General features: G+C 43.7%; 1 protein-coding gene across 1 annotated transcript in view; it reads left to right on the top strand.

The window, feature by feature from the left end:
- The window catches only part of CORO7 (coronin 7), a 317,064-nt gene that overhangs the window by 31,479 nt on the left and 264,624 nt on the right, over positions 1–20,961 (top strand). Inside the window, exons 3-5 of the mRNA XM_073636587.1 lie at positions 4,033–4,104; positions 17,429–17,499; positions 19,777–19,954. Coding sequence (XP_073492688.1) covers positions 4,033–4,104; positions 17,429–17,499; positions 19,777–19,954 — 321 coding nt within the window. The remainder of the gene's footprint in view (positions 1–4,032; positions 4,105–17,428; positions 17,500–19,776; positions 19,955–20,961) is intronic.

The raw sequence follows: 20,961 nt of genomic DNA, 5'->3' as shown, positions 1-20,961 counted from the left end.
GGGCTTCACACCTGTTTATGTGCACTTTCAATATGCTTGGTTTTGGTCAATTGACATTGTAGAACCCCTTGTGATAAGAATATAGTTCTCAAATGTAGCTGGTAGGGCCATGATGTAATCTAGTCTGTGTAGGCCGCAACACACAGGCCATTGTTAAAAATGATTGCACCATCTGGCAGTGGGATGCTTAGTGACAGCATTTCCTGTCATCTTTCATACAAAGTAAAAATATCTGTTTTTTGGAATTGTACAACTTTAGATCCTTGGCAGTACCTGCCTACTCCCATCCCACTGAGCGTTTTTTGTCCAGGTTCCCCATGGGGCACTGAGGTGCTGGAGAGTCATCAGATTGTGTCTTGTTTAAATAGCGCCAATTTACACAGCGCTTTACATATACTGTATATATTGTACATTTAAATCTTATATCTGTGCTCCTAATCGGTGGCCGTAGATACTTTTTGATTTTTTTTTTTTTCGATCAATCTCTTCCGTTAGGGATAATTGACAGTTGACAAATTATTTCATCGATATTCCACACCTGGGGAAGTTGAATTTAAATGATAGTTAAGATGTGATCCTAACTTACGATAATACGTTATCGATCGCATCTCTGTTTCCACCACGTAATTTTATAAACTGTTTGAAATATTGTATTTATGAACAAAGTCATATTAGGCGACCCGCCAAATCTTGTAACGTAAGTGACGTTCCATCACGGCCATCTTGGTGCACCCCACACTCAGCCGCAGTAAGCCTACAGTCTGAAGTCGCCAAGCGGACATCTTTTTACACCCACCAAAGTCTTGCATTTCAAGTCTGTCACACTGTTTTGATGTTGAATTTTAAAAGTCAGATTAGCAAACGTGTGACATCAGCAGGCTTGCCGCTGGTTTTAAAATTCTACATCAAAACAGTGTCACGGACTTTTAAACTCTGTATTTCACAATATAAGCTCCGTTTACTGGTAAAAATAAGTGTGAAATGCAAGACTTCAGTGGGTGTAAAAAGATGTCAGCTTGGCGACTTCAGACTGTAGACTTAGTGTGGCCGAGTGTGGGGTGTACCAAGATGGCCGTGATGGAACATCACTTTCGTTACGGAATCTGACGGGTCTCCTAATCTGACACGCCAGTCCCTCCTTGCCCCGTCAGGTATCCATTATGCATTGGGCTCACAGAAAGTGGGTTGAGTGTCACTGGCATTTTCAGACAAAAGGATCAGTAATAGCAGTCTTAATTTTTTTCCCTTGGGAGATCATTTCTTTTACTTTTTCTTTAGAGAACAGGAAATTACTCATAAAGGTTTTACAACATAATTGAAGATCTTTTGTGAATGATAGGAGGACCTTCCAACATGAAATGTGTCCTTTCATTATAACAGAACTCTATACAACCAGCAAAATACACGATTGTAATACAAGTAAACTGTTTTATCTGTGTATAGATTTGTAATTCTGTCCAGCCACTTTTGTGGTTTTAAATTTCTGCCAGACAGTGTGGAGCAGCAATACTAATAAAGCAAGCCATAGCCAGAAGGAAATTCGGCCGGTTCAGCAGGAACCAGCCAAATGTCGATCAATCTATGGGTGGGTTGGTTGTACTGAAGTTGATCTATCAATCGACTTCATTACAACCAGCCTGTCTGTTTTTTTATGTTCAATAACTGCTGGCATCTATGCCGCCAGCAGCGATCGTATTCTGATGACTGGGAAACCTCCCGCTGTAAGAATACAATAGCGCAGAGGGAGGGATTCCCTCATCACAGTAACTGTGTTGATGGGGAATCAAGCTATTTTCTTATCTTCAATCCGTGGTTGAAGGAAAGGAAATTGCAAAATGTATGGCCTGCCTAACTCTGGCTTACTCTGCTCACTCAATACTCTGTGTGCACATATGCGTTCAACAGAGACCCGATTGGCTCCTAGAACCCCTCCCTCTTCTGGTGAGTGCTGCTGTGCTGAGGAGAAGGTGATGGCAAAATAGATTTATGTAATTATAATAACTATATTCCAATACACAACTGATTACACCCATCTATATTAAAAAGTATGTCAAGGGCAAAATAAAAAACATATACAGTGCATCTCTGCAAAACATGCATATTTCTCCATGTTTTATTGCTTTAAAGACCCCTTCACCATCATCCACCCGCACATAAATGCCGGAGCCTCTTGCATCAACGCTAAACACCCAGTGTGTATGAGGCTTAACGCCAGCCATACATGGTGCAATTTTTTTCCTGCAACCACGGGTTGCAGGAAAGAAATTTGCTCAATTCTCCCATCAACATAGACAGTGTTGTCAGTGAAACCCTTGCGCCAAGCCTTTGTCTTCTCCGGGCGGGGGGGGATGGTCGAGGGGGACATGCCATCCCAGACCGGAAAAGACAGTTATTATTGCTAGTGGCTATAGCAGCCTCTAGCGATCATCGTAAAAGAATCCGGCAGGCTGGTTGTAACCAAGTTGATTGATCAGCTTGGTACATGCAGCCTGCCCATTAACAATTCAGATCTCGGCCGGTTCCTGCGGAAATGGCCGAGATTCGAACCGCATACGGCCCGGCCTGACACTTCATTCCCACGAGGCGGATCCGCTGCCACGGAGTCCGCCTCTGTCCGCCAGCTCAGCAGGAGATCTCTCCGTTCATCTCCACTGAGCCTGCGGATGACAGGTCCACAGGTCCCTCTCTGCTCACTGAGCGGGGAGGGGCTTGTCGAGCACCGCTGGTTGCTATGGAGAGATCGGACGAAAACGGACAGCATGTCCATTTTCATCAGATCATACGCGATCCGATCCGCCAGGGACGGAAGCGAACGTAGGGCCATCCATCTGATTTTAGTGGATCGGACCGGGTCGGATGTCAGCGGACATGTCACCGCTGACATCAGTCGCTCCATAGGCTAACATGGAGCGCCTGTTCAGGTCCGCCGACAAAACTGACAGGCGGACCTGAATGGTCCGCCAGTGTGAAAGGGGCCAACGTCTTGCCTCTTGCGGGCTGCATTTTGTGGACTGAATGGTGTAGGCCCTCCTAGTTGTCCTTTGCTAAACCACTCCAACTCTCAAATCTCTAAACAATAAAGGCTGATCGTTCTGTAGTCCAAGAAAAGAACTAGGAGGGCTCTTAATACAGGAAGTGTGAACGGGACAGACTAAAACCATACAAATAAAATCCATTCATTGTAAGGCCTTGTTCATGATTACATGCGTGCCTCACACAGGGCCATGTTTTGCTGGTACGGGGATTCACAGGTGTTCCATGCATCCCCATGCTGACATTCACATTGTTGTCTATTGGGACACAACGGATGCACGGACCCAGCCACTGTGTCCCAATATGACATCCATGTGGGTGCGATTGCATGTCCAAGAACTCACCTAGGATGCCTTCAGGGCAGTTTACTCACACGGATGTCATGTTGGATTCAGCAGCTGTCCTGAGTCCCAATAGACCACAATGGGACTGCCAACATAGAGATGCATGGAACACCGGAGCATCCCTGTTCCAGAAAAACTTGGCCCTGCACATGTAACTGCCCCATGTGAACGTGGCCTTAGGGTTTGCATACACTTTAAGGCCTGGTTCACACTTATGCATTTTTTAGTGCATTTTCAGTTTTGCAGAAACACACTACAGTCCATTTAACATGGTTTCCTATGGATGTAGTTCACATCTGTGCATTTTATGGAAAGGGCCAGGGACTTTTTTCTGGTTTTTGGTTCCATAGACTTCAATGGTTTAAAGATGTGTATTGAAAAAATGCACCAGCAATATGCAAACAGCAACCTGCACATGTGTATATCAGGCCTAAATAGTGTTTTGTTTTTCGAACTGAAGTCCAGCTTTAAATTGTCTATTTATAGGCACCTAATTTGTTTTGGTATGTGTCACATTTTTCCAGCGTTGCTCGGCCTATTCAGTCAGGAGTGCATTTATCCGACTTAAGAACACTGGGATGTGATTGGCTGATATTGGAAATACATTTACTTTATCATTGTACTGTTTTTCATACGAGCCCTTCTGTATTTTTAGGGGTGCTGGGGATCACTTCCCTCCATGTGGAGCAAGACAAGAAAACACCATCTCGCCTGCACTGCCACTCAGGTATGTTTAGGATATTTGAGATTAAACCTATAATTATCTATCACAATGTAGAAGGAACGAGTGAATACTTGCCCAATTCATTAGAGCATTGCTCCATTTGCAAAACATTTCTGACTGATGTCTAAAGGAAAACAACACTTTGAGAATGTCTTTCTCCTGGGTTCAGTGCTTCCTCCCTTTTGACCTTTACTATTGAGTCATGTAATGATGGAAACGTTAGTCTTTAGGACCTTTTTTAGGGTGTAGTATGAAACATAGTTATGTTCCCCAAACCCCCATCCTTAAACTCCCCCCCCCCCCCCCCACTTACCTGAATTGTGGGATGCTTCTCCTGGCAGCCTTCTGTTTTGCCTTGAATTTGGTATGACTGTGTGGGCCAGGCAGGGCTCTGTGAATGGAAAGACTACAAATCCCATCTTCCACCGCGGCAGAGGGATTCACAGACCTCAAAGAATCACAAGTAAGGTGACGTCACCTCACTTGTAGTCCATTATTTACTTCCTGCAGCTCCATAACTAAAGCCAGCCATATATGGATCGAAATTTGGCCAGTTCAGGAGGGACCTGCTGAATTTCATGTATGGGCAGGCTGTTTGTACCAAAATTGATCCATTGATCGACTTGGGTGCAAACAGCCTGTCGGATTTTTAGCATGCGATTACTGTCAGCGGCTATAGCCGCTATCGGTGATCATTGTGTTCTGCCAGCCGGGAAGGCTCGCCACGTGTGTGTTCATGGGGGAATCAATTTTCTTTCCTTTCACACATGATGGATAGAAAGAAAATCAAATGCTCTATGGGCTGCCTAAAGGTCTGTACAGACCTGGTGCTAGGGGTAAACAATGCAGAAGCCTGTACATTGCACACACGATGCACTGATCAGGATTGTAATACTCTGCAGGCTTTAATTTAAAAAAATGTAATAAATGCTTATTTTTTATTTTTTATTATTGTGGGTGCATTTATTAATTTTTTGCAAATGGTGAACTATGACTTTAAACACTTCTAGGGACAATTTATACCTGCTTTTTATTAAAGTAGATGTAAACTCGATTCATGATATTTGAGCTGGGCACATATATCTGCAGTGTTTTGTTATCTCTCCTCAAAGCACTGTGTCATGTAGCTGTCTCCTGCTCCCTTCTTCTGTTATCAGCCTGATAACTCCTGACAAGTTCTCCATCACATATAATAAAAGTAGCCTGGAGTTTTGTGTTGGGGAGGATGCTATAAATAGATTATCAGAGCCCTAAACTATTCAACAAACAGCTATGAAATTCTCTAACTATGAGGAGAGGGAGTGTGCCTTTCCTCCAATCAGCTGTCTTGGCTGTATGCCCAGGCCTCACAGGAAGAGAAAATCTCCTAACACAGTCTGAACTTTCTAAACAGTATATAAAGCTGAAGACAGCAGATATACATGTAAAACTTATGTAGGGAGATTTGTTTCATCTCTGTATATCATCTGAGGCTGTTCACTTCACTGGGTATATGAGGGTTTACATCCACTTTAAAAGGTGTTGTAAACCCTTGAGTTTAATACATAGAATGCATTAAGGTGAAAAACCTTCTGTTATGCAGCACCCCCCAGACCCCCCCTTTTACTTACCTGAACCTGATCGTTCCGGGGACGAGCACAGCAGCTCCAGCCTTGGCTCCCATTGCTGTCAATCAAATCCAGTGGCATAGGGGGGCGGGGCTGAGTCCTGGTGTCTGTGTCAATGAACGCAGCAGCAGGAGCGCGCCTGCATGAGTGCCCCCATGGAAAGCGCTGCTGATGGAGCCCAGAAAAGGAGGATTGGGGGCCGCTCTGTGCAAAACCCTTGCACAGAGGCGTTAAGTATAACATGTTTGTTATTTTAAAAAAATTAAAAACAAGACTTTACAACCCCTTTAAATATGGCTACTTTGCATTGTGAGGATAATGATAGGGTTGTTTAATTAAAATATAATTAATTTAATTAAAATATACAGTGGGGACGGAAAGTATTCAGACCCCCTTAAATGTTTCACTCTTTGTTATATTGCAGCCATTTGCTTAAATCATTTAATTTCATTTTTTTTCCTCATTAATGTACACATAGCACCCCATATTGACAGAAAAACACAGAATTGTTGACATTTTTGAAGATTTATTAAAAAAGAAAAACTGAAATTTCACATGGTCCTAAGTATTCAGACCCTTTGCTCAGTATTTAGTAGAAGGACCCTTTTTATCTAATACAGCCATGAGTCTTTTTGGGAAAGATGCAACAAGTTTTTCACACCCGGATTTGGGGATCCTCTGCCATTCCTCCTTGCAGATCCTCTCCAGTTCTGTCAGGTTGGATGGTAAACGTTGGTGGACAGCCATTTTTAGGTCTCTCCAGAGATGCTCAATTGGGTTTAAGTCAGGGCTCTGGCTGGGCCATTCAAGAACAGTCACGGAGTTGTTGAGCAGGTTTTCATCCAGGATATCCCTGTACTTGGCCGCATTCATCTTTCCCTCGATTGCAACCAGTTGTCCTGTCCCTGCAGCTGAAAAACACCCCCACAGCATGATGCTGCCACCACCATGCTTCACTGTTGGGACTTTATTGGACAGGTGATGAGCAGTGCCTGGTTTTCTCCACGCATACCGCTTAGAATTAAGGCCAAAAAGTTCTATCTTGGTCTCATCAGACCAGAGAATCTTATTTCTCACCATCTTGGAGTCCTTCAGGTGTTTTTTTAGCAAACTCCATGCTGGCTTTCATGTGTCTTGCGCTGAGGAAAGGCTTCAGTCGGGCCACTCTGCCATAAAGCACCGACTGGTGGAGGGCTGCAGTGATGGTTGACTTTCTACAACTTTCTCCCATCCCCCGACTGCATCTCTGGAGCTCAGCCACAGTGATCTTTGGGTTCTTCTTGACCTCTCTCACCAAGGCTCTTCTCCCCCGATAGCTCAGTTTGGCCGGACGGCCAGCTCTAGGAAGGGTTCTGGTCGTCCCAAACATCTTCCATTAAAGGATTATGGAGGCCACTGTGCTCTTAAGAACTTTAAGTGCAGTGGAAATTTTTTTGTAGCCTTGGCCAGATCTGTGTCTTGCCACAATTCTGTCTCTGAGCTCTTCAGGCAGTTCCTTTGACCTCATGATTCTCATTTGCTCTGACATGCACTGTGAGCTGTAAGGTCTTATATAGACAGGTGTGTGGCTTTCCTAATCAAGTCCAATCAGTAGAATCAAACACAGCTGGACTCAAATGAAGGTGTAGAACCATCTCAAGGATGATCAAAAGAAATGGACAGCACCTGAGTTAAATATGTGAGTGTCACAGCAAAGGGTCTGAAGGACCATGTGATATTTCAGTTTTTCTTTTTTTTAATAAATCTGCAAAAATGTCAACAATTCTGTGTTTTTCTGTCAATATGGGGTGCTGTGTGTACATTAATGAGGAAAAAAAATGAACTTAAATAATTTTAGCAAATGGCTGCAATATAACAAAGAGTGAAAAATTTAAGGGGGTCTGAATACTTTCCGTCACCACTGTATTTTCTTAACCGGCATGAAATATCCTTTAGCAATGGTCTTCTGAATCTTTGTGTCGTGAACACATTAAAAAACATACTAGAGTTGATAATTTCACTACGTGGTCTGTATAATCCTTGTGTTTTGTGTGTGGAGTGTATTCTGGATTATCTGCTGTATTGATGTATGCATAGGTGCATGGAAAAAAGTTACTCCTTTTAGTCATATTGGCATCATTAATTCTGAAGTCTCATAACACTTCCAAAATACGTGTGAGTAGGGATGAGCTTCGAGTTCGAGTCAAACTCATGTTCGACTCGAACAACGGCTGTTCGCCAAACAGCGAACAATTTGGGGTGTTCGCGGCAAATTCGAATGCCCTTTAAAAGTCTATGGGAGAAATCAAAAGTGCTAATTTTAAAGGCTTATATGCAAGTTATTGTCATAAAAAGCGTTTGGGGACCTGGGTCCTGCCCCAGGGGACATGGATCAATGCAAAAAAAAGTTTTAAAAGCGGACGTTTTTTCGGGAGCAGTGATTTTAATAATGCTTAAAGTGAAACAATAAAAGTGTAATGTCCCTTTAAATTTCGTACCTGGGGGTGTCTATAGTATGCCTGTAAAGGGGCGCATCTTTCCCGTGTTTAGAACAGTCTGACAGCAAAATGACATTTCAAAGGAAAAAAAGTCATTTAAAACTACTCGCGGCTATTAATGAATTGCTGGTCCGACAATACACATAAAAGTTCATTGATAAAAACGGCATGGGAATTCCCCACAGGGGAACCCCGAACCAAAATAAAAAAAAAAAAAAAATGACGTGGGGGTTCCCCCAAATTCCATACCAGGCCCTTCAGGTCTGGTATGGATATTCAGGGGAACCCCGCTCCAAAATAAAAAAAAAAAAACGGCATGGGGTCCCCCCAAGAATCCATACCAGACCCTTATCCGAGCACGCAACCTGGCAGGCCGCAGGAAAAGAGGGGGGGACGAGAGAGCGCCCCCCCTCCTGAACCGTACCAGGCCACATGCCCTCAACATTGGGAGGGTGCTTTGGGGTAGCCCCCCAAAACACCTTGTCCCCATGTTGATGGGGACAAGGGCCTCATCCCCACAACCCTTGCCCGGTGGTTGTGGGGGTCTGCGGGCGGGGGGCTTATCAGAATCTGGAAGCCCCCTTTAACAAGGGGACCCCCAGATCCCGGCCCGCCCCCCTGTGTGAAATGGTAAGGGGGTACAAAAGTACCCCTACCATTTCACAAAAAAACTGTCAAACATGTTTTTTTTTTTTTTTTTTTTTTTTTGCCACTTCAGTCGACCTTTTGAGGGGATTGAATCAATTTTGAGGATCATATTCTGAACCATCTCCCTCTCAGTGTCTCATCATTGTAGCCTTTGCCAAAATTTAATCAAAACACTTACAAAATGTGCATCTCTTAGGGGTTAGGCTAACTCAATAACCCCGCTTGATTTCTAAACTTCATTATTTTTAATCCCCCCTAACCCCTCCCCCCTCCCTTCTCTCCAAGGTCAGCTCTATTTTACTCCTACTGGCATTAATCTAGGGCCTTCAATTCTTTCACATATCTCCAAGTTTTTTTAAATTGTTTCCACTGTTCCCAGACCGCCAGAGTCCCGTTATCTTTCTCTTCTAATTTATTTACAAGCTCCTCATTGTTATATGTTTCTTCTATCGCATCAAACCACTCCCATGTCTCAGGGCTCTCCTTCCTCTGCCATCCCCTAGGTATTAGTCTCTTAGCAGCGTTTAAGAGGAAGGGGATCAATGTCTGCTTGTATTTTTTTGTATCTCCTTCCCATCCATGAAATAACACCACCCATGGGTCCTCTGCCACTTCTATGTTAGTGATAATCTTTATTAATGCAAGAGTCCTCTTCCAAAAAATTTTTATTTTGGGGCAACTCCACCAGATGTGACCCATTGTTCCCAGCCCATGACAGCCCCTCCAGCAGAGTGCTGTTGAACCGGTCCGGTATTTACTTAGTATTTCGGGGGTTAAATAACTTCTACTTATACATTTATAATTCATTTCTGCGGACTGTGTATCAAGTGTTAAGTTGAAAGTCCTATTTAATATTTTGCTTATTATATTTTTATCTTTTTTTGTGCCCAAGTCCCTCTCCCATTTCTCTATGTATGGCGGTATCTCCACCTTTTCAGCCCCCATCAGAATTTTATATAATTTGGAAATGGTGTTTCTCGAATTTTCTGAATCACATAACTTTTCCATTTCTGTCAAATCCTCCCCAGATCTAATGGGTTGGGGTAGTTTGCTTACGAAGTGTTTCAGTTGTAGATACCGCCATTCATCTATCCCCCGTGATTCCCTATCTTGTCTAAGCTGTTGGAGTGTAATTATTTTTCCATTTTTGATTATATCTCTCACCTGTGAAATCCCCCAAAATGATTCTTTCCCTCCTACTTTTTGAGTGCCTGGTGCAAAATATTCATTGTCTTTAAGTGACAATAGTGGGGAATTGTATTTCCCAATCACTTTTTTATACACCCCGTCCCATACTTTAAATACTATCTGTGTGATTACGTGGGTATTTTTAACTAAAGTTCTGCTATGTGGAGGGTTCCAGATTATATTTCCTAAGTGCACATTACTAATTGTGTTCTCTATTTTCACCCACCCTTTTTCATTACTTTTTTTAACCCAATCTGTTAATCTTGATAAAATTATGGCCTTGTAGTAATTTCGTATATCTGGTACCGCCAGTCCCCCGTTATCTTTACTTTGTTTTAATATCTGGAAGGGGACTCTTGCTCTTTTATTTTTCCAAACAAAATTCATCATTATTTTGTTCAATTTCCTTAGGTAAAACTGGGGCAGAGGGACCGGGATCATCTGAAAGTGGTAGGTTATCTTAGGGATGAGTGTCATTTTCAAGACATTTATTCGCCCTATCCATGAGAGCGGTTTGCTGGCGAGTCTCTTGCATTCCGTTCTAATACTGTCCAATAGAGGGATGTAATTTATGTGGTAAATCTTATCTATAGAGTTTGTTAATTGAATTCCCAGGTACTTAAGCTGCTTGGTCCACCCAAAACCAGATACCCTCTTCACCTTATCTGCTTCTGCCTTTTTCAAGTTGATGTTTAATATTTCCGATTTACCCAAATTTATTTGAAAGTTGGATAAATCTCCGTATTTCCTCAATGCTACATTCAATTTCTTTAGAGAGGCTACTGGATCAGTTATATATAATAGCACGTCATCTGCAAATGCTGCAATTTTGTGTTCATCCTCCCCTACCTTGATACCTTTTATCTCAGGGTCTCTACGTATCGTTGCAAGGAGTGGTTCCAGGGATAGGATAAAGAGCAACGGCGACAGAGGGCAACCCTGCCTCGTGCCGTTCCGCATCTCAAAAGGCTGGGACATTAACCCGTTAACTTTTATTGAGGCCATGGGGTGATGGTATAATGTCCTTATCCGTTGAATCATTATGGGTCCTATTCCCATAGCCTCCAGAGTCTGAAACATGAACCCCCAGTCTACCCTGTCGAAGGCCTTTTCGGCATCCATCGACAGCAGTAGCCCTGGGGGTCCATCCTCCTTCAGCTTTTGTAGCAAGAGGAGCGTCTTAACTCCGTTGTCCCTCCCTTCTCTTTTGGGGACGAACCCCACTTGGTCCGGGTTGACCAAAAGGTTTATATGTTCCTTTAATCTCTCTGCCAAGACCTTCGCGTATAGTTTTGTGTCGGTGTTGAGCAGAGAGATTGGCCTAAAGCTGGAACAGAGTGTTTTCTCCTTTCCTTCCTTTGGGATAATTGTGATAGACGCCTGAAGGGCTTCTCTGCTCATCTCGTAGCTATCTCCTAGTCCATTCATGTAATTGCAAAGCCTAGGGATTAATATTTCTTTGAATTTTTTGTAATAGAACAATGTGAACCCATCCGGGCCCGGACTTCTCCCTTGGGCTCCGCCTATTAGAGCTTTCCCAATTTCCTCCTCCGTAATTGGCTCATCAAGATGGGCCCTCGCTAGATCTGATATTATAGGTAAATTGGCGTTCTTTAAATAAATATTATTAATCTCTCTCCTGTTTTTAGATTTGGGCTCGTGCGCTTTGACTGAGTACAAGTCTTGGTAATATTCCCTGAAGGTTTCAGCTATCTTTCTAGAGGAATGTTCCATACGGCCGTTTTTAGTCTGAATCTTCTCGATGAAGTTTCTGGCTTTCTTTTTTTTTACTATTTTAGCGAGTACCTTACTAGGTTTGTTTCCCCAACAATATTGGTCTTTTATCCTCCTCCCATATGTTGTTTTTGATTCAAGTTCCAGTGCCTTTTTTAACTCTATCCTTTTGATTGTCAGCTGTCTATACATCTTGCTAGATGGCGAGCCTGTTTGTTTTTTGTGTTCCTGCTCTAGCTTGTCTACCTCCCTTGTTAAGTTCTGAATGGCCTCGTGTTTTTCCTTTTTTCTCCGGGCTCCCATCTTAATCAAGACCCCTCTAATATATGATTTATGAGCCTCCCAGAGTATAGACCCTGAGACTTCTCCATTATCATTAACAGTAAAGTATTTTTCCAGTTCCTTTCTGACTAATGCATAACCTTCCTCATCTCTTATTAACTCCTCGTTAATGCACCATTGATCCCTGGGTCTTATCTCCCCCCTTATTGTCATTTCCAGAACTACAGGGGCATGGTCTGAAAAGGTTATATTACCTATCTTGACGTCTACCACCTCCTCTATTTCCCTGTGATCTATAAGCCCCACATCTATACGGGAGTACGAGCCATGCACAGGAGAGTAATATGTATAGTCACGCAAACAAGGGTGAGTCACCCTCCATATGTCCACCAACTGGTGTAAAGATAATTTTTGTTTCACCATTTTTAATTGACCATTATTCGTTTCCTGTGTGCGGGCCGTACTGTCTATTTTTGGGTCCATACAGAAGTTGAGGTCTCCCATCAAGATTAGTTGTCCTTTCCTAAATTCTATTATTTTTTCTAAAATTTGGATAAAATATTTCATAGGGTTTTGGTTTGGAGCGTAGATGTTGGCTAGGGTGTACTCCCTTTCGTTTAATCTGCCTCTGAGAATGAGGAATCTACCTTCTGGGTCTACCATTCTATCATCTAACACAAATCTTGTTGTTTTTGCGAATCCTATAGCGACCCCTCGGGTTTTACTCGAGATGGTGTCTCCATGGTACCAGAGCGGAAAATCGCTCGAAAAGAGCTTTAACTTAGACTGTTGTGAGATATGTGTCTCCTGGAGGAAGACTACATCAGGGCCCAATATTTTAAGCTCATTAAGAACATTTCTACGCTTTCTTTTCATATTTAGACCTCTGACGTTGTACGTGATGAATTTTAAGGTGGGCCTAACTATCATTCAATATGGGTAAATACCTCATCTTTCCTTTGACCTTGGAGAGAATCCCCCTTAAAAAAAAAAAAAATTGCGACCCCCATTCCCAGAACCCCCTCCCTCACACACCCCTCCCACCCCCCCTCCCCCCACGTGGTCCTTATTGGACCCATAGACCATTGAGGAATACCCAGATGTGAGCTCCTCTCTTGGTCACCACCTCTGAGGGTGAAGCTCTTGGTGTGCTGCTCGGCAAGCCATCACGGCTCGGTACCCAAGGAGCAATCTTGCTCCCATTTACTTCTATTGGCTTTACCAAGTTACCTCCCACCTCCCCCCCCCCCCCCCGCCCGCCCCCACCTCCAGATAATTATATGTAACCTATTCCCAGATCCACCCACTTTTCACTGGCCCAGTCCGGTAGTGGGGGGGCCTGAATTTCTAGTTTTCCACAGAATTTTTCCAGGTCTCCTGGGAATCTCAGTTTTGCTGTTTTTCCTTCTCTGCTTCCTATCAGACAGGCCGGGAACCCCCATGTGTATTTAATGTTTTGTTCCTTTAATAGGTCTAAGAGGGGCTTCAGATGGCGTCTTCTGGTTAGAGTATCTCTGGCTAGATCAGGGTAGACTGATATCCTGGCATCTTCATATAGAAGTGGTGTTCTTCCTCGGAGTTTTGCCCATAGATTATCCTTATCTACAAAATACCTGAATTTCACAATAATGTCCCGGCTTCTCTCCGTGCGACTTGTGTCCCGTCTACCTATCCGGTGAATCCGCTCGATTTTGGGGAATTCCCCACCCCCTAGTTCCAGGATAGGACCAAAAATGTCTGCCATAATCTTTTTTAAATCTTCATCCTTCCTCTCTGGGACCCCTCTGATTCTCAGATTTTGTCTGCGATTTCTGTTTTCTTGATCTTCTAATCTGTAACAGATTTTTATTTGATTTTGGTGTATAATTTTAAGTTGTTCTTTTATTTCAGAGAGGTCCAGTTCTTGTTTATCTAATATGTCCTCAGTTTTTTCCACTCTAGCAAGAATACCCCCCAGATCCATCCTTAAAACATTTATTTCCGTTTTGATTGCTAGTTCGAGTGATTTAAACATTTCTATTATCTCGTTTTTTGAGGGGGGTTGCATATCTTGACTGCCTTCCTCCATTCGGGTATTATCTAGAATACTATCAACTGAGGAGTCCTGTCTTGAGTGTTCAGGGGTCTGTGCAACTTTTCCAGTCCCCCCCATTTTTTTTTCAGTCAGGGTTGACTTTTGGGTCTCTAAGCGGGGGTTTCCCGGGCTGCCTCCGCGATTCATATATTGCTTAATAGTACTCCCAGAGGCGGTACCGCTTGCGGAGCTATCTTTAGGGGTTTTCCGTACGCCCCCCATCCCCATCTTGGGCGTCGCTTTGTTTGTTGATTATTTTCCGTTCTTAGTTATTGAGCCTATGCAAGGGTGTTTCAGCAGGTAGTGTAAATGAGATAAAGAGACAGATAATAAATAATCGTGTATGTTATCTTAAATGTTTCTCCCCCAACGGGGATTATTCCAGGACTGATAACACTTATATTTCACGATAACTTTCACCCTTTGTAGTTACAAATATCGGGAGAGCAATGCAGCACATGTGAAGACAGTTATATCAACCAGTGTATTTGTATATCAAAGATCAGAAGGGGACCTTTTCTTAAGATCCTATTTGATTTCCATACCTTCCAGCGGTCTTCATCCCTTTTACAGCGGGACTGCTGTTCCACTCTTACCTACACAGGCTTGGCTCTAGGGGTTCCTTTCCACCCTCTCTGAGCTGACAGGGGATTCGTCTGATCGATTGCCTAGGAGTGGGTAGACACAGGCTGTTTCGCTATTCCCTCTGCACCTCCGACAGCAGTGGATGCCGGGGCATCAAGACGCGGCGCTCCGGCAGCTGCCCGAATAGCAGGGCGGTGTGAAGGCAAGGGGGAGCGAGGACGGGGGCCCGGGGGAGCGCGAGCTAGGCAACCAGTGGCTATGCCTCCATTCCTCTCCTAGGGCTGCGTGCCGCTCGCGGAAGCTTCCGGCTGTTCATCCGGACCATGGATCCCGTAGCTCTGCGGGCGGCGCTCCGTGCTCTATCCCGTCTTCCCGACCTCCCATCCGCAGAGCTGCTTGTTTGATCAAGCACGCGGCCGCTAACGCTGGCCGGCCAGCACACCTCCTTCTCCTCCCCTCCCGTCAGACGTCTTACGTCATGACCCGCCCCCCTCCCAAAAAAACTGTCAAACATGTTAAAAATGACAAGAGACAGTTTTTGACAATTCCTTTATTTAAATGCTTCTTCTTTCTTCTATCTGCTATCTTCTTTCTTCTATCTTCCTTCGGTTTCTTCCTCCATCTTCTTCTTCTTCTGGTTCTTCCTCCGGTGTTCTCGTCCGGCATCTCCTCCGCGGCGTCTTCTTATCTTCTTCTCCTCAGGCCGCTCCGTATCCATGATGGCATGGAGGGAAGCTCCCGCTGTGTGGCGCTTCTGTCTTCATCTTTTTCTTCATCTTTTCCTCTTTATCTTCTTCTCTTCATCTTCTTGTCTTCATCTTCTTTTCGGGCCGCTCCGCATCCATGATGACATGGAGGGAGGCTCATGCACAGGGACTTGACGGGGACTACCCTGTGGCATTCCCCGTGACGTCAGAAGGGGGCGGGGTTACGTAACGGGTGACACAGGGAAGTCCCCGTCAAGTCCCCGTGCATCAGAGGGGGGCGGGGTCACCGGGTGCCCCCCCCGTTATTTAAGAACCGTCAGAAGAGGAGTAGCGTCACACAGCGGGAGCCTCCCTCCATGCCATCATGGATGCGGCCCGACAAGAAGATGAAGACAAGAAGATGAAGAGAAGAAGGTGAAGAGAAAAAGATGAAGAGAGAAGCGTCACACAGCGGGAGCTTCCCTCCATGCCATCATGGATGTGGAGCAGCCCGAGGAGAAGAAGATAAGAAGACGCCGCGGAGGAGATGCCGGACAAGAACACCGGAGGAAGAACCAGAAGAACCAGAAGAAGATGGAGGAAGAAACCGAAGGAAGATAGATTGAAGAAAGAAGATAGAAGAAAGAAGAAGCATTTAAATAAAGGAATTGTCAAAAACTGTCTCTTGTAATTTTTAACATTTTTGACAGTTTTTTTGTGAAATGGTAGGGGTACTTTTGTACCCCCTTACCATTTCACACAGGGGGGAGGGCCGGGATCTGGGGGTCCCCTTGTTAAAGGGGGCTTCCAGATTCTGATAAGCCCCCCGCCCGCAGACCCCCACAACCACCGGGCAAGGGGACATGGGGACAAGGTGTTTTGGGGGGCTACCCCAAAGCACCCTCCCAATGTTGAGGGCATGTGGCCTGGTACGGTTCAGGAGGGGGGCGCTCTCTCCCCCCCCCCCTATTTTCCTGCAGCCTGCCAGGTTGCGTGCTCGGATAAGGGTCTGGTATAGATTTTAAGGGGGGACCCCACGCCTTTTTTTTTTTTTTTTTAAATTTTGGCCGGGGTTCCCCTTAATATCCATACCAGACCTGAAGGGCCTGGTATGGAATTTATGGGGACCCCCCCCCATGTCATTTTTTTTTAAAATTTTGGTTCGGGGTTCCCCTGTGGGGAATTCCCATGCCGTTTTTATCAATGAACTTTTATGTGTATTGTCAGACCGGCAATTCATTAATAGCAGCGAGTAGTTTTAAATGACTTTTTTTCCTTTGAAATGTCATTTTGCTGTCAGACTGTTCTAAACACGGGAAACATGCGCCCCTTTACAGGCATACTATAGACACCCCCCAGGTACGAAATTTAAAGGGATATTACACTTTTATTGTTTCACTTTAAGCATTATTAAAATCACTGCTCCCGAAAAAACGTCCGTTTTTAAAACTTTTTTTTGCATTGATACATGTCCCCCGGGGCAGGACCCAGGTCCCCAAACACTTTTTATGACAATAACTTGCATATTAGCCTTTAAAATTAGCACTTTTTGATTATTCATGTTCGTGTCCCATAGACTTTAATGGTATTCGCGTGTTCAAACAACTTTTTTGCCTGTTCGCAAGTTCTGGTGCGAACCGAACAGGGGGGTGTTCGGCTCACCCCTACTTGTGAGATTACAAGTAATTCATTATTGTATTAAACACAATATTGAAATGAAATACAAACACCTATCAACAGTTTTGAACAACTCAGCAACAACTACATAGAGGTATGGCACACAAAATACTCCATCCAGAAAAGTAAAATGAGTTAAAGTATAACTAAGCCCAATAATAAAAAAAAAAAAAATCTGAGAAACTAAACTTGACAGAATAGAAAATCAGTTTGTTATATGGACATTTTGGGATGCAATGGTTCTAAAAAAAATGTTTCTAAAAATATTATTTTCTGCCTTCCAAAAAAATAGTTTCATGTCTCAGTCCTCCAATGTATTAATATGTTTTTCCTTTCATGTATTCCTGTCTCTTCTCTCTGCTCCCTCAGATGTGGTGACAGACTTTGCCTTTTCACCTTTCGATGACAATCTCCTGGTCACGGGATCTGCTGACCAAACAGTGAGTAGGAACATTTCAACTGTTCAGACATCACTTGCCTTCTTTGTGTGCTAAGTTAAAGGGGTTGTAAAGTTAGAAGGTTTTCGACCTTAAAGGATAAGTTCACCTTTTGTAACATGTTGCACCCATATTTAGGATGTAACGTGTTACATATGCACTGGCCCCCGATCCCCCCGAGGCATTTTGTAGATCACAGAGAGAGTTAATAACATTGTTCAGTACCCAGGAAATTACTGGGACACAAGATTAGCCGCTATTTTTTGTATTTATTTACTACAGGCATTTATATAGCAATTTACTCAGCACCTTTCATATATATTGTACATTCACATCAGTCCCTGCCCTCAAGGAGCTTACAATCTAAGATCCCTACCTCACATTGATACATATACTCGGGCCAATTGACACCAAAACTAATTATTTTACCAACATGTCTTTGGATGTCACAAAGGTACAGGGAGAACATGCAAACCCCATGCAGGTAGTGCAGTGGTTGGAATTTGAAAATGACCCTAGTGCTGCTTGGTGGAAGTGCTAACCACTTAACCACTGTGCTGCCCTACTTACAGAAACTGCAAAACTAATGCAGCCACCACATCTAGGGACTGGTAAGATGAAATGTATTAGAGTTTGCTCTTGGGTTTGACAGTGGCTAAATGGTTAGCATTTCCTCCTAGCAGCACTACGGTTGTCGGTTCAAATTCCAACCACGGCACTACCTGCTTAGAGTTTGCATGTTCTCCCTGTGCCTGCGTGGGTTTCCTCCGGGTACTTTGGTTTCCTCCCACACTTCAAAGACATGCCGGGAGGTTAATTGGATCCTGTCTAAATTGGGCATATTATGTGTATGTATAATTGTGAGTTAGGGACCTTAGATTGTAAGCACCTTGAGGGCAGGGACTGATGTGAATGTATATCAGATATACAGTATGTAAAGCATTGCATAAATTGACAGAGCTATAGAAGTACCTGTAATAGATGAATAAATATATTGTAATGAGCAGTTAGGCTCCAATATTGTAAGGTCTCCCTCTAGTGGCAGCCAGTAGATATAAACAGAAGCAAGGGCGTTGAAACTTGCAAAGGGGAATATTAATCTCTTAATTTAAAGTACAGTTTCCCATCTACTTTACTGTACCGCTTGAATATGTAGTACAGCAGTGAAGAGAGTAATCTACAGTATCTGTTTATACACTTGAAATTTAATAAGATAAGCAACATTCACCATTACCATTAGGCCCATTTCACACGATCTGACCGATCGAGTCCACCTGTCTGTTTTCCAGGTGGACCCGATCAGGCCACCCATTGTCCTCTATGGGGAGACGGATGTCAGCAGATATGTGTCTGTTCACAATCTGACAAAATATGATGAAAAGAGACCAATGGCCATCCGTTCAGCGGGTCGGATCAGATAAAAACTGACAGGCGGTCCATTTTCATCCCATCTCCCCATAGAGACGAGCGGGACTCTGACAGGTCCATCTCTGTACAGTGAGCGGAGACGGACCTGTCATCTGCCTGCTCAGCAGGGATCAGCAGAGCGTTTCCGTGGAGCAAGCGGAGTCCCTCAAAATGGATCCACCCCGTGTGAAAGGGGCCTTAATCATTAGGGCTTGTTTGTTCTATGCAGATCAATGCAGGCTCAATGCAATGGCACTCCGCAGCGCATTCTAATGTGCTGCAGCTCATATAGCTGAATACATGAAATTCCAAAAGAGTGAAAAAAAAAAAAACAGTAAACAGTGCCATGAGTTGTAACAATGTATCGCACTATCCCTATATAACGCAGACCAGTGCATGCTCTCTTATTAAGAACCCCTATAGTTTCCGTTTTAAAGTGGAACTCTAGGAAAATAAAAGTTAACCTTTGCTTTGTTAAATGCATGTTTTGTTTGAGGAAAAACAACGGCCTTATTCCACCTTCCCTGGCAGCGGTAACTCCTATCTGCTCTACAGTGCTTCAAGATGTGGGAAGTACTCAATGTCCTCACACACAATGCAGGGTCATTGGCCTTGCATTGTTTATGATGATGTCAGAGAGGCTGCGGGACACCCGCAGGACCAAGGAATAACAAAGGTATTTCTGCTTATTCTGCTGATAGACAAAATGAGCATTTAACCCTTGCAGTGCATGAACAAATTACAGGGGTTAACTTTTGTTTTCTTTGGAATGCTTTAAAAAAAGTACCTTTCTCATATTTATTGTACATTTGCAGTGACTCTGTTATCTAAGATATAATTGTGGTTTGTTACCCTTGTTGCCTTATTTTGCAGATCAAACTGTGGCAGTTGAGTGAAACTGGAAATGCGGCTGATCCCAAAGGGACGCTGGCATCGATAGGGGGACAAGTGAAGGCTTTGCAGTTTCACCCCTCAGCTGACACCCTACTGGTCTCTGCAGCTGGAAAATCTGCTCAGATCTGGGATCTCTCCAGAGAAATGCCCCTTGCAGGTATCTGTTGTCAACAGCTGTTAAGAAAATGGGAATACACTTAAAGTGGCATGCTTGTTAAACTCTAGAATGTAACATTTCGTGTGACTGTCACAATGACTGTGACTGGACAATTCGATCGTGTGTGGGCTCCAGCTGACTTTTTTTCCCCTAAAATTCCAACGGACCTAGAAATAAAACAGGTTTCAAATCTTTCCGACGGACTCGGGTCTGGTCGAAAAATCCGCTCGTCTTTATGCTAGTCCGACGGACAAAAATCGACGCTAGGGCAGCTGTTGGCTACTGGCTATCAACTTCCTTATTTTAGTCCGGTCGTACGCCATCACATACGAATCTGTGGGACTTTGGTTGATCGTGTGTAGGCAAGTCTGTTCGTTCAAAAGTCCGACGGAAAGTCCGTCGGACCAGCAGTCCGGTCGAAAAGTCCGCCCGTGTGTACGCGGCATAAGAGATTCAACTATGCAGGAAAACATAGGAACTGGGGTGCGGAAAAAAGGCAGCAGTGCTCTGGACTGATGAGTGATATGAAAATGTAAAATGTTTGGCTGTAACAGGAGACAGTTTGTTCCTGAAGGGCTGAAGACCTGTACAATAATGAGTGTCTGCAGACAACAGTGAAGCATGGTGGAGGTTCCTGGCAAGTTTGGAGCTGCATTTCTGCAAATGAAATTGGAGATTTGGTCATGATCAATGGTATTTTCAATGCTGAGAAATACAAGCAGATATTTATCCATCATGCCATACCATTAGAGAGGCAAGTGATTGGCCCCAAATGTATTCTGGAGTAGGACAATGACCCCAAACATACAGCCAATGTCATTAAGAACTACAGTGCCTTGAAAAAGTATTCACACCCCTTGAAATTTTCCACTTTTTGTCATGTTGCAACCAAAAACGTAAATGTATTTTATGTGATAGACCAACACAAAGTGGCACATTTTCGTAAAGTGGAATGAAAATAATAAGTCGTTTTCAATTTTTTTTTACAAATAAATATGTGCAAAGTG

The sequence above is a fragment of the Aquarana catesbeiana genome, linkage group LG06 (assembly GCF_042186555.1).
Source record: "Aquarana catesbeiana isolate 2022-GZ linkage group LG06, ASM4218655v1, whole genome shotgun sequence".
Taxonomy (NCBI): domain Eukaryota; kingdom Metazoa; phylum Chordata; class Amphibia; order Anura; family Ranidae; genus Aquarana; species Aquarana catesbeiana.
Note: the sequence above shows the minus strand (reverse complement) of the source record. Positions and strands in the feature narration are given on the sequence as shown.